Genomic DNA, 14,261 nt, shown 5'->3' with positions numbered 1-14,261 from the left:
CATTGTCTCCCGCAGCTGGCCGAAGACACCACCCACGATAGGAAGAAGCGCATGCTCTTCATATGTTTCAAGTGCTTTAGATGTTTCAGAGGTATGTTGCAAGTGTTTTAGATTGGTGTTGTAAAAGTAGATTGGGAGATTGCATATGATACGATAGCTATACACGTATGTTGCAAGCGTCTGTTTCAAAATATTTCATCTGTTTTTTAGACATATGTTGCAAGCGTGTTTATCGAGATATTGCATATGTTTCACACATATCTTGCAAATGTTTTATCTGGATGTTGCGTATGTTTTCTATGTCTTTCAAGTGTTTTTATGTGTTTTTGCATGCAAGTGTTTCGGTTGTTTTAGGCGTACGTTGCAAGTGTTTTATTTATGTGTTTTTGCATGCATATGTTGCTCGTGTTGTAATGGGACCCACTTGACGTGGCCACCTATTGCTGCTGCTGGGTGCCATCGAGCGGGCGTAGATATCCAAGTAGGGAAGCAAACGGGGCCCAAGAGGTCCCCACGTGGGGTCAAGCGACGCGGGCGAAGTCCAGGCAGCAGGGGCCCCATGTGGGGTATGCGATACGAAGTGCAGGTGCAGGGGCCTACACGTAGGTGTCTGTCCGAACGTCCTGGCACTATGATTACCGGTGGAATTAATCTTGCAAATTGAATGTCCAACCCATCTCCGTGAAGGACTGTGCAGCAAGCATGTGTGTCATGTGCGTGGTTGGCCATGGCAACAAATCAAGCTTCCAGCGGTTGGTTTGAAGGTCGTCACAACACGGTCGAGGTACAGGACGAGGCCCAGGGAGTCCTCGAGCGTGAGTGTGAGCGCCGAGGGACAGGGGAAACATCGAAACTAGCAAGCTAATTTTAGGGTGTTTGATGTAGGGACTAAAGTTTAAAAGGTGTCATATCAGGTGTCATATGGATGTTGTATGGGGTGTTTAGATACTAAAAGTAAAACAAATTACAGAAGTCGTCAATATTCCACAAGGCGAATTTATTAAGCCTAATTAATCATGTTAATAGCACATGTTTACTGTAGCACCACATTGTCAAATCATGGACTAATTAGGCTTAAAAATTCATCTCGCAAATTAGTCTCAATCTGTGCTTTTAGTTTTGTAATTAGTCTATATTTAATACTCCATGCATGCATCCAAACATCCAATGTGGTAGCAACTAAAGTTTAGGATTACTGTCCAAGATTCACCTAGAGGGGCAAGTAATCAGCTTGCCATCTTTGACAGCATCTCGTGCGCGCGTTTTGCTGACCCATATTATCTATCTTGCATAAGATGGCGGCGACGACGACGACAACAACAACAACAATAAAGCCTTTAAATCCTAAACAAGTTGAGGTAGCCTAGAGTTGAAACCAAGCAAAAGCAATCAAGGTTCAGGCACGTGAATAGCTATTTTCCAAGCACTCCTATCTAATGCTAAGTCTTTGGGTATATTTCATCCTTTCAAGTCTCCTTTTATTGCCTCTACCCAAGTCAACTTTGGCCTTCCTCTGCCTCTCTTCACGTTACTATCCTAACTTAGGAGTCCACTACGCACCGGTGCCTTTGGAGGTCTCCGTTGGACATGTCCAAACCATCTCAACTGGTGTTGGATAAGCTTTTCTTCAATTGGTGCTACCCCTAATCTATCACGTATATCATCGTTCTGAACTCGATCCCTTCTTGTATGACCGCAAATCCAACGCAACATACGTATTTCCGCGACACTTATCTGTTGAACATGTCATCTTTTCGTAGGCCAACATTCTGCACCATACAACATAGCAGGTCTAATCGTCGTTCTATAAAACTTGCCTTTTAGCTTCTGTGGTATCCTTTTGTCACATAAGACACTAGATGCTGGGCACCACTTTATCCACCCTGCTTTGATTCTATGGCTAACATCTTCATCAATATCCTCGTCTCTCTGTAACATTGATCATAAATATCGAAAGGTATCCTTTCTAGGCACTACTTGACCTTTCAAACTAATATCTTCCTCCTCCCGAGTAGTAGTGCCGAAGTCATATCTCATATACTCAGTTTTAGTTCTACTGAGTCTAAAACCTTTGGACTCTAAAGTCTCCTGCCATAACTCCAGTTTCTGATTCACTCATATCCGACTTTCATCAACTAGCACTACATCGTCCGTGAAAAGCGTACACCAAGGGATGTCCCCTTGTATGTCTCTTGTGACCTCATCCACCACTAAGGCAAACAGATAAGGGCTCAAAGCTGACCCTTGATGTAGTCCTATCCTAATCGGAAAGTTATCCGTGTCTCCATCACTTGTTCGAACACTAGTCACAATATTGTTGTACATGTCCTTAATGAGCCCGACGTACTTCGTTGGGACTTTATGTTTGTCCAAAGCCCACCACATAACATTCCTTGATATTTTATCATAAGCATCTCCAAAATTCTTTCTTAGTCCCACATTCTAAAGTATCACGAATAAAATCGCTCTATATATCTTTTTATCCTCTAATAACTTTTTATGTCTTGTGCGTACTCTACAGAGTCAGCCCTGTTATTTATTTTTGACTAGCGAGAAAAGAATAACAGTATTTTTGAAGATCTAATTTAAAAAACTATTGGAGGGTAATTTTTTACTAAAATTTTTATTTCTATCAATTATAAATAAAGGATATAAAGAAACGTTTGGAGATGCTCTAAATAAGATATGGACGGCTATTGCTTGCAAAGTTATTCATCGGGAAAAACATTTTTTTTAAGAAAAATCTTGGAGACCTTGGTGAATTGGACACAATGGCAATTGGCAAAGAAGCAGGTCACCGACGAGCCGAGCTGCATGAGCTGCATGGCTTCGTTGTCACAATCAGGTCAACGTCAAAACAGCAAGAGATAAGAATCATACTTATCATCGCCTTTTCTCCTTCCAATTGGTCGGAATAATAGTTGTTCTTGCTCACGAAAAAAAAATCTCCAGAATCTATTTAGTGATGCGCTGTGGGGGAGTGACTACACAACAATCGATTGATTATGTTTCATTCTATCAACCAGATTTTGAACCAATGAAAAACTGACAGATTGGGTCACAACTCAATCCGAATAAAAATCTGGAAGATACGATGGAAAAAAAACAACCAGATTTAATTAGGTAAAGAAAATAAAAAACGATTGAAAAACTAATATGCCAACAACCAGATTTCAAAACAAATCAGTGGACCACACCAGTACCTACCTCCACCAGATAAGATGCATTCACGCAGCAGAAAAGCAGAAAAAGGAACCTCATAGAAAAATGCACGAATCTCATCGCAAACACAGCCATAGAAAAATGAATGATTAAGAAACAAAATAACAACCGAATGATAAATAGAAATTCCCATCTTAAATTTGACCGAGCTTATATACTAAAAAATACTAATATTTATTATATCAAATAAATATTATTTGATTTAGAAATATATTTTCATAGTAAATATATTTGATGTCATAAGTATTGATATTCTTCTATGTAAATTTAGTTAAACTTTGAGTTAAAGATAAAACCAAAACACCACTCTTTGGGTGACGAAGGTAGTAGATAATGGTAGAATGTAAATATTTCATCTGTTCAGAAAATAAAATAATTTTTAGAGTTGTATTAAATCAAACTATTAAAAATTGACCAAATAAAAAAGAGTATCAATATTTGTTCAGTTCAGCCTATAAGAATGTTCAGCTGAGAAAGATACATATGTATTTAACTGAAAATATGGTGTGTGTTTTTTTGAGAAAAACTGAAAATATGGTTGAGTACACAGGTTAGATCTTGGGCCCCTACTTGGACTGGGCTCTAGGCTTTTGCATCTTTTGCGCTCCCCTAGGGCCTAACTCTAGGCAAGGCAAGTAATGTAATTATTACTATGCTCTTTATTTGGTCAACGAGTGATTGATCGTTTTAGTTTTATCTTTTTTTACTAATTTTAACTAATTATACAGAAAACTTTATTAACATCTAATCATATATAAAACCAAATAACTACACTATAAACATGTATTAAATTGTGGACTTAAATTAAATAATTACAATGACAATATGAAGAGAATTGTGTAGTAAATACACGTCGGAATAGCCGTAAAGGAAAAAAAACTTTCTGCGGCAGTAGCACAAGAACAAAAAATATTTGCTCTTGAGCGCTTCTATTCTGTACAATGGAAACTGCACAAATCATAAAACACCAACAATTACAGTTGCTTTTGGTGTTTTAATAATAAGCTCATGAACTTCTCATTTGCTTTGCATCTAGCAGAGACAGCAAAACAGAAGCACCAGCTCTTTAACCCTCTCGGCTTCGTACCCATCTCAACTCAAGAATTGAGAAGATAAACTAAAGACTAGTTAGCATGGTTCCAACTAAAAAAATCATGCTAAGTACGATCTGTTAAGAGATCAATCCCTTGCTAAATTTCTGCACAGATTCCAAAATGGGTCTGCAAAAGAAAATGCCCCCTGTTATTTCATCAGATTTTTCCTTCTGTGCAGGTTTTTTTTTCTTTCATACTTGTCAAATTAAACATCAGCTCAGACATGTGATTTGTCCTTTTTGTTAGTCACCCTATAAACAAGAAGAAGAAATCAGATAAAATCCAAAATAAATTAGTTAAACTGCAATATGATGCTAAAAATCCACCCATGGACATCCGAGGACATGGATATATGAACCAATTGACTAATGACTAGTGTACTGATGGTGACAAATTAAGCTAGGTACAATACAAATACACAATTGACGTTCCAGGCGAGCAATTCTAATTAAGTAGAACGACCTAACTTTTGGCATATATGTAAAAACATATTCTCCCACCATCCGAGCTATTTTTTTTTCAAGTGTGTGTACAAGTGGAAAGGGACCCTAGTGTAACATCGCAACCTTATCTTGTCCAATTGCATCATATTTTTCTTTTCATTACCGAATTTTATTGGCACAATGGTCAGACGGTACGTAGTTTTCGTGAGATACCACTAGGTAGGGTTTTGCTGACCTCACAATAACATGAGTACATTGAGCACGTAAATGAAATGTTTATTATTTGGTTAGGCCTTGTTTGAATATGTTCATGTCCACCTCAATCTATAATTCCATATATGTTGAAGTAGATTAGGATAAAACTTAGGTGATTGATGTAATTATATGAGTGCATATAATAAATAAGCCCTTAGTGGTTATGGTTTATATATATTGGGCTATAAGCTATATATAGAGGCCATTTGGGAAGGCTTCTAGGCTCCGGCTCCTCCAACTCATGACTGTTCACCATACTGTCCATCCAAATCCTTTTTTTCCTCTCTTCTTCATATAAATTAGGAGCTAAGAGGAACCTTTTTTTTCACTTCAGCTCCGGCTCTTCGTCCACTATATAACACATAGCCGGAACCAGGAGTAGCCCGGTCAAACAGGCTCAGTGTCTATTTTGTATATAGCATGCATATGGACTAGGTGGAGTAAAGGCATTTCCCACATCGATCGCGGTGTGTTTGTTCTTACTTCTCAGGGAGCTTTTTTAGGCCATGATAAGGGTGTTTGGGACTGCCCAATAAATTTCATCATGGAGCAGCTCCAAAAAAAAAAACTTAAAGTTTGTGGAGCACCCTTTAGGTGCTCTCACAGCTTCACCTTTTTTCCTAGGGCAGAATTGCATGGAGGTGGACCTGTTTGGCTGCAAAAATGTGGAACGGAGTTGAAAAACGTGGAGCGGAGCAGTCCCAGACCCCCTTAGTAAGGATCCAAAAGTGAGCGGTGTTACTTTCGGTGCTACTCCACTAAACAAAAACTTTAGAGCACAGAACCTTCCTCTCCATTGTGCTGCTAATGATTGGGCTGAAGCTGAACTCCAAAAGGCTAGTTTCCTTTCTATCCCATCATTTTCTTGCATTTCCCCCTTCTGTAAGCAGCTTTGTTACTTTTACTTTTCAAAAGAAACTTGTGCATTGTGCTAGAGGCAACAAATTTTCGTCTCTCCACGGAAAACTAAGAATGCAACACATATGAGCAGCTTCAATGTGTTCAAAAATCGACTCGCAAACTGAGTGTAGCTTAACTGATTAGGTTTCTTTGTATTAGAACATGTCCATTCGTATTTGAGTTTTTGGTTTGACATGGATGCTCATATTTTCCTAAATTTATTCCAGGATTAGACGGCGTAGTTTTTCATTAGCAGACGACATGTCCATCAACAACGAGGTGACTGTGATGACTCCATCAATCTCGAAATCTGCCAGTCCAGTCTCAGTGTTGGTGCACATAGTGGTAGGGTTTGTGTACATGCGTCCATGAGTGAGCTTACGTGCATGTATAGGTGTCTATCAGAGCAGAAAATCGGCGTTGAAGTTTGACGTGGTGTTTGGAGGAGTTTCTTTATGCAAATTACCTTTGCTCAATCAAGTAGAAAAAAAAATCACAAAAATCACTTCTGCATTTACACTAGGACCTTGGAGAAAACACTGGGTTTTGGCTACTCTAAATTCAATTCTCACCTAAATCACTTCACCTCCTCTACACACCGCTCCTTGACTAAAATCCTCTATCAGAAAATTAAGGAGCTGGAACTCAGAATCAGAGGTCATTCGACAATACTCATTGGAGCAGCTTCTCCATGAGAATCATTTCTCCCTAACCAAACAATAAAAAGTTGCCTAGCTTCTGGTGGGGATTAGCCAAAAAGCATTTCTCCATTTAAACTGTCAGAGAATGGAGCTCTACCATCTATCTTGGATCGTTGAGGGCTGACAGTGAGGAGATAGATGCCCTTGGCAAATGATGGAAGGCACGAAAAGTAAGCTCCATTGCGCCGTCAAACCGTATCGTACTTGTCCCTCGCTTTACACGTTGAGGGGACCAAACTCTAAAAAAGTTTATTCGGCGCGAACCGATCCAACTCGAGACACTCAAGTCAAGCGCGAACAATATATTCCTGTACAGGGCCGGCGAAAAAAAGGCCCCAGTTCAGTTCTGATCTCATTGTGTAGTGCTTCCATTGGGGCCCAAAAATGTACCAATACCAACCACCAACGCTAGAGCTGCCTATATCTAGCAAGACACTAATCTTCTGTCTGAAATTGGACAGCCACTAGTGTTGCTTTACGTTGTTTCTTTTTTCCTTTCATTTTCTCGTTAATAAAGCTGCTAAATATTTCATTATTGGTGGTACACTCAGGGCCAGTTTCTATCTATCCTGCAATAACCACCAGGCACCAACCAAACATGTTTAAACCAACGGCTACCATTGTTGCAGTGAACCTGTGATCCCAGAAGCAGAAGATGAGAGCGAATGGCACCGTACCTGGTCCTCTGCTTGGCGCGCTCTCTGGGGGCAGCATTCCGGGCGCGCCGCCGGCCGGCATGCTGCCACCGGGGCCCGGCACGTGATGAAGCTCTGGAATCTGCTGCTGCATGGCCTTCGCCCCCAGCGGCGGGTAGTAGCCCACGCCCTGCACGTAGTGCTGCCCAAACTTGTCAGGAAACACACACAGGCCCACAGCATAGAGAAATAAAGAAGGCGGCAGGCAGGGGACGCGCCGGACCTGCGACGGCGGCGGCTGCAGGTGGCTGACGCCGAGGTAGTGCCCGTACGGCTCCGTGATGCCCACCGCCGCCGGCATGTGGTGGTGGCCCCGGTAGCCCGGCACTGGGTTGACGTTCACCTGCGCGTTGGTGGGCACCACCGGCTGCGGGGCGGCCATGAACGGCAGCCGCGGCATGGACGGCATCGCCGCCGCCGGGCCCATCCCGACGCCCATCCGCGGTAGGTACTGGTGCACGCCGGGGAACATCACCGCCGGTGGCGCCGCGATGCCGCTGCCCATCCACATCATCTGCATGCCGCGATGCCGTTGCCTACGGTTAGTGTCAGTGATCGACTTGCACGGCGAGGGAGGACGTGGTCGCTGTCTCACTGACCTGCACTTGCAGCTGCAGCGACTTGAGGTACTCGATCGCCTCGTCAAGCATTGACGCCTTGTCCGTCTGCTTCACGTAATGCAACAACAAGATTAATACGGATCTACTGTATAAAACACTGTCCACAGGTTATGATGAAAGTGATAATGGAGCTACTTCTTGTCCAGTGCAGTCTACTAACCTTGTTGCAGTGAGGTATGAGCTCTTGCAGGGCTCTCATCTTCTCGTTTATCCTGTCTCGTCTCTTCTGCATTGGGACCAAAAACATCCATGTCAGACAGTCAGAGATCGTCGTCGACTGTTCAACGAGGGCAACAGCTAGCAAGGAGGTGTTGTCGTCACGCACCCTCTCCGAGAGGTTGTGCACTTCGGCGGCGCGGCTCCTCCGCGCCGTCGTCATCTTCTGCGGCGGCTTGCGCGCCAACATGGCGGCGGACTCCGACTCCGCGTCCTGCATCATCGTACCATTGCCGGGAGCGTTGTTATTAAACAATAATAGACGGGCCGACAAGGCAATCGTCGTCGAGGAGAGACGAGACCTCGCTGGGGCTCTCCGAGTCCTCGGTGTCGAGCCGCTTGCGCTTGCTGCTCCGGTTGCTGGTGCTTGTCGGCTCGGTCGTGGTGGTGGTGGTGGCGGTGCCGAAGCAGTAGTTGGACCGCCCCGACGAGGACGCCTCGTTGCCCCTGCTGCCCATGGCGTTCGCGTTCGCGCGCCCCGGCGCGCCCACCGCGCGCTGCACCAACACCTGGTTGCTCCCGCAGATGCTCGACCCGATCGCGCTCAGCATCGACGACGCGCCGGCCTCCGCCGCCGCCGCCCCCGCCGCAGCCGACTTCCCCGCGCTCCCCGACCGGACGATGAGGTCCGAGAGGTCGCCGGCATTGTCGCCGCCGTTGGCCAGGCTCCTCGTCTGCTGCCTGGAGCAGGACGCGGGCGTCGACTTGGGCGGCGGCATCAGGTCGCACGGGTCCTCGGACACCGGGCACGCCCCGCCGCGCCTGTCGGCCTCCGCTGGAACGACGTGCCTGCACGACTTGCCCACGGCGGCTTCGGTGCCGGTGCCACCAGAGGCCACCGGTGTCGCCGCCGCCTCCACCGCTGCTGGTGCCTCGTAGAAGAACTCCGAGAAGATGTCCTTGTCAAGCGAGTCGGCCAGCGCGAAGGGGGACCAGAGGCCGCCCTCGTCTTCTTGCGGCACCGACGCGGGGGCTGGAGGAGGCGCCACCACCGCAGCCTTGTCGGGCCTCGGCGGCACCTTCCGGTGGGTCTGGCTCTGCATGACGACATGGCCGTTGCACCAGAGCAGCTCAATGAGGTCATCGTCTTCGCTGCACGCACGCAACAACACAGCAGAATCTTGAGTAATCCCTCCCTCCCGCAGGAAGATGAAATCAATCGACCGATAGATGAAGGAGATGTCTCTGCTTCATGATCTCCATCGATCAAGCAAGGAATCAGAGCTAGTGCTCACCCGAGCGGCCTGGAGGTGTCTCCCATGTTGCTCCAATCATGGACGAACTGGTTCATCGCTCAGATCACCACCACAACCATCGATGAGCAGCCAATCACTTTGTGAACAATTCAGTCAGAGTGCAAGCTGCAAGAACACACAAGAGGGCAATCAGCATGAGCTGCAAGAAGCAGAGGGACGTGCATGGGAACTGAAAGCGTGATCTTAAAAATTGTTGGCAACTTTCATTTATGCAGTTGTCAATGGAGGGAAAACTGTAAACAATGACGTCTCCTGTCCAGGATCTTGCAGCACACAGGAACCTTTTTTTTTTGCCTAAAATGGAGGAAGCAAGCAAGCATGTGCCACACACGCACGCGCATGAAGCAAGGAAGCGTGTGTCACTCATCTATGCTCGCTCCCTGTCCATCTGCTATGACTGGCAGCCTTCCTTTCCTGTTCCGTTTAACAAAGGGGGAAAAAACGCAGTAGTGTTCTATAAATTGGAGGAGATGCCAACAAGAAAAAGGGATGGAAATATGACAAATTGGCAGGCCCTACAAGGTACATGGATGGATCTGGGAGAGCAAGCAAGCAGAGCAAGTGAACTGTGGAGTGCAACAAGAACATGAACAGTGATGGATAAATAAGAGAGGCAAGAAAACAAAGGAGAAGCGGAAAGCAGGATAGACGTGTGGACACCACATACTTGCAAGGGGAGAAGCACCTACTCCGCCTGCCTGCCTGCTCAAGAGCAACAACCAAACACCGTGCAAAGGTTCTTTTTTTATATATTGAAATTGCAATCTATAGCAAGAACAACACTGGATACGAGACGAGATCCTTCATTAAATTAAGTTACTAACAGAGGAGCTTTCTATCAAGTGTAAAGTTAAGATTGTCCGGTGAGAATGGACGGACGACGGTGAAAGTGAAAGTATCATATCAGATCTCGCCTAGAAAAAAAAAACAGCTGCGCAGTAGTATATATATATTATTATAGAAGAAGAAAAGAGAACATAAGCGGCGAATTCGAGAAAGAAGGAGATACGGTACATAAGAAGGAGAAAGAAGAATCAGAAAAGACGAACTGACCAAGTATCTTGCCTCCTTGTTCGTCTGCGGAGCTTGGAAATCCGGCTTATCGAGGGGGAGCAGAGCATGGCCACACTACAGACGGGTTGCCACAGGCCTCTTTCTGTGACTGACCGCGACTCTCGCTTCTTCCTCTCTTCTAGAGTCCAGAGCTGGAGCTGTGATGAGGAAGAGGAACTACAGGTGGTGAGAGAGAAGTAGATAGCGCGACGGACGGGGGAGGGGAGGATGAGTTGCTTTTATGCAGTTGAGCACCATGTTCGCTGGATCATGTTCGCTGGATCGTATCAACCATGTTTATCATACAGTGTTTTTCTCTCACAGCAACACGGCATCCGTCGACTTATAAGCCACAGAAACGATGGGCATTGCGGTGTGGGAATCGGACGCGCGAGAGCGACGGGAAAGCGGGAGAGATGGACTGGACTGATGCCTGATGGTAGGGGTCCGGTCCGGTCCGGGCGCCCGGGGGCGAATGATTTGGGGGAGACACAACACCTGCTGGCATAGCTGCTGCTGCAGCCTTGCAGAGCACCGCAGCGCAGCGGCGGCATGTAATGTGCGGTGGCGGTGCGGACCAGACTACTCCTAGAGAGGACGACGTACCAAGCCGCGCCTTACCATTTCGAGTAACCAACCGGCCTGTGTGCTAGGCTGCTAGCACTAGCAGTACTAGTACTAGTACTAGTACGCTGGTACCTGCTGTTGGGCGCCGCCACCGTATCTGCGGCTCTGCCTTGCCGGTGCTTCGCCTCGCACCTGCTGAGTGCTGACGATGATTAGGGGAGAATCCACAGCACAGCTCTCGGTTGTTTGACTGCTCCAATCCTGATGTGGGTTGTGGGATGTGGCACCCCAGACCCCACCCCCACGTTAGGTGCCGCGCTAATCTATCCCGCATTTGGTCTCCGTTTCTCTGGTTTGTTTTAGGACTCGTTTGTTTTAGCTATACGCTCTGTTTGGATTGGGCCGTGACTTTTAAAAGTTCGGGTGAGCTGTGGGCTTTAGATAAGCAGGTGTGGTTCTCTTTTAAAAAAAAGATAAGCAGGTGTGGCTTATGAGCTTCCAAGAAGTGCAAAGCCTTTTGGTTGACCAGCTGTAGCTTTTGAAAAAGCAGCCGACAGCAGCCCCACATGTCATACACGACCCCACATGTCAATCTCTCTCTAACTCCTCCCTTGTGCTGGCCGAGGATGGGGCACAGGCTGCGCATGCCGCCGGGGATGGCCTACGCGCTGGAGGACGTGCTCGCGTGGGGACGGAGGTGCTCACGTGGGGGCGGAGGTGCTTGCCGGGAGCAAGGCCCATGCTGGCATGGGGGGCGGAGGTGCTCGCCGGGAGCAGGGTGGGGAGAGGGAGGAGCGAGGCGGGAGAGGCGCGCACACCCGCCGACACTCGCCCAGTGTTCGCCGGATCTCGCACGGCGGAGTGCGGAGCAGGGAGGGAACGCCAGAGGAGGGAGGGAGGCCCGATGGGGTCAGTGCCGCTTGCCCGCCGCCACCGGTGAGGCACATTGGGGCAGTGTCAAGTGACTGGATGTTGCCCGTCGGGCGGGTGGAGGAGCTCGTCGCGGCTCGCGCCATCGGGTTTCCTCACGACGCGAACAAAACAGAAGGGGGAAATGATTCGTTTTCATAACCAGTGGCTGGTGGATAATTTCTTTGCCCAAAAGCAGGTGAAAGCTGGGGGAAAGGTGTTGTGGGTTTTGTACTAGAGTAAAAGCAGCTGTGGCTTTTCACCCCTTTGGTTGGCTTTTGGCTTTTGTAAAAACACAAGCAGGTTGAAAAGCCGAACCAAATGGGGCCATAGCTTTTAGGTCTTTTTTTAAAAAAAAAGCTGCTCTTCTTGTTTCTTATTTCTTTCCGCTATTGACATGTGCAATAAATTTTAGTTTCTCGGTAGACCAAAACACAGAAAAGCTACTCTCATTTGCCTTTTAGCTTTTATAGTTTATTTCCTCACAAGCCAGTTTTCTAGCTTTTCTAAAACCACCTCAATTGCGTCTACACTATGAAACATCGCAATGCAATTGTTAGAAGGTAAGAGAATCTTCAATGGTTTGGTAATGTCACTGTTAATCTTAGTTTGTTTGGTAGGATGAAAAAAACTTTTTCCAACCATTTTCTATATATTCACCCTAGGAAAAATAGAGGCATCCACGCAAAAAGATACATGGACGACAGCTACTCCCTATCATGGGGCGCTGTTTTTTTTTTACACTCCATCGCCCCGACTGCCACCGCATAGAGGTTCGTCGTAATTGAATCTTCAACTACTATTCTTAGATGGGAATACTGACAAGTAGAGCAAGCAATAGAGATTTTGTTTTGTAGATTTTAGTTGTGGGTTAAGGTGCTGGGATGGCCAGCAACAGTGGGCCATGGATGCGGGGGTGTTCACTGGCCACTACCGCCTAGGAAGGAGGTTCACCAAAATTGGATCTCATGGTTTAGAATCGTCTCCTCGTCTTCTTCTATGATTGAGCGGGAATGTTAGAAGAAAATATATGTATGGTTAAAGATAATTGGAAACATATAACTCTAGAGAGAAAGATAGAATCCTAGAGATATGATATTGATTATTAGGCCTAGTACAACTTGTCTTGTACTCCAAATCTCTTCATATATGCACCTATATATACCCCCGGGGATCAATGCAATTAGCAACAAATTATTAAGGTTTCTACCATATATATACACCCTTTTGAACAGGGAGCATCTTAACTATGCAGATGTTAATAGTGGTTTTAGTACAATTCTATTCTATCAAGGATTGGACCTGCGATCCAAAGCGATGGATGACGCCGGTGCTGCTACTCCATTTCATGCGCGTCGCGCACACGCGGGAACCTCTGCGCCCCCTCTACATCAAGCGCTAGCATGCTCATTCCCCTCGGCTTCCCGTGCCCGGTGCATGCACGGCGCCCCAGCAACTCCCATTTTCACGCGCTTGGGGCCGCCCGCGCCACGCCCCTGCCTCCATCCCCCTCTGCTTTCCGCGCGCATGCACGGCGCCCCAGCAGTTGCAGCAGACGGCTGCAATAGGTGGGTCCCGTTGCAACATGTGCAACCCTAGATCTACTTTTGCAGCACACAGACGAAACACTTGCAACATATGTCCGAAGCAGCTGAAACACTTGCAAGATACGTCTGAAACACTTGAAGAACACGTGTATAACCATTGCAAAACATATGCAACATCTAGATAAAACACTTAACATATGTATGAAACACATGAAAAGTACTCCTGCAACATACATGTATATGCAACATCCAGATCTACTTTTACAACGTCTAGATGAACGTCCGAAACACCTTCCGGTGGCCTACTGTACTTGAGAAGCAATCATCTGATTCATGTCACATCCAAGTTACATGCGGGGGGCATCATATAGGACAGCCACACAAACAAGTAGGTAGTGTAGCAACATTCATTATTAATTAATTTGACAGGTTTAGAGGCAAATTATTAGTTTGCATCTGTGGCCAGCAACACTTAGAATCATAGTATCATAGTACGACAGTGCAAGGGAAAGAGAAAACCCTTAATTTTTTACACTTCTTTTTTGTCAACGTCGTCGTAGGTCGCCATAGAAATTAATTAAAATCACCTGTTGCAGAATAGTTTTATCAAATCTACTGACGTGACTGAGAATTCTGTTGCCCTGCAATATCTCCGGGTGATCATGCTGATTTCCATTCCAATTATTAGCTCTTCAGCTATCCGCGAAGGAGGGATTTACATTACAGTCAGACATTGAAAATGTCATAATCTTGTAAGTTACATGAACTTCTCTTGATAGTAAT

The 14,261-nt window shown here is 46.1% G+C and overlaps 1 protein-coding gene across 24 annotated transcripts in view; it reads right to left on the bottom strand.

Annotated features, from left to right (window-relative positions):
* LOC136520602 (transcription factor PHYTOCHROME INTERACTING FACTOR-LIKE 13-like) overlaps nt 1–10,901 on the bottom strand; it is a 57,310-nt gene extending 46,409 nt beyond the window's left edge. For 5 of the 24 annotated variants that reach the window (XM_066514240.1, XM_066514209.1, XM_066514258.1 and 2 more), the window contains exons 1-8: nt 10,456–10,773; nt 9,382–9,507; nt 8,449–9,238; nt 8,256–8,360; nt 8,091–8,156; nt 7,910–7,978; nt 7,534–7,824; nt 7,293–7,452 (exon numbers count right to left, since the gene is read on the bottom strand). In XM_066514240.1, coding sequence (XP_066370337.1) covers nt 7,293–7,452; nt 7,534–7,824; nt 7,910–7,978; nt 8,091–8,156; nt 8,256–8,360; nt 8,449–9,238; nt 9,382–9,437 — 1,537 coding nt within the window. In that variant the 5' untranslated portion in view covers nt 9,438–9,507; nt 10,456–10,773. Of the gene's footprint in view, nt 1–4,268; nt 4,568–7,292; nt 7,453–7,533; nt 7,847–7,909; nt 7,979–8,090; nt 8,157–8,255; nt 8,361–8,448; nt 9,239–9,381; nt 9,508–10,455 lie in introns of those variants that run through there. The other 19 variants (XM_066514273.1, XM_066514282.1, XM_066514291.1 and 16 more) reach the window with 12 other exon arrangements.
* Nucleotides 10,902–14,261: the final 3,360 nt, after the last annotated feature.

Source organism: Miscanthus floridulus, chromosome 2 (assembly GCF_019320115.1).
Source record: "Miscanthus floridulus cultivar M001 chromosome 2, ASM1932011v1, whole genome shotgun sequence".
NCBI lineage: Eukaryota > Viridiplantae > Streptophyta > Magnoliopsida > Poales > Poaceae > Miscanthus > Miscanthus floridulus.
Note: the sequence above shows the minus strand (reverse complement) of the source record. Positions and strands in the feature narration are given on the sequence as shown.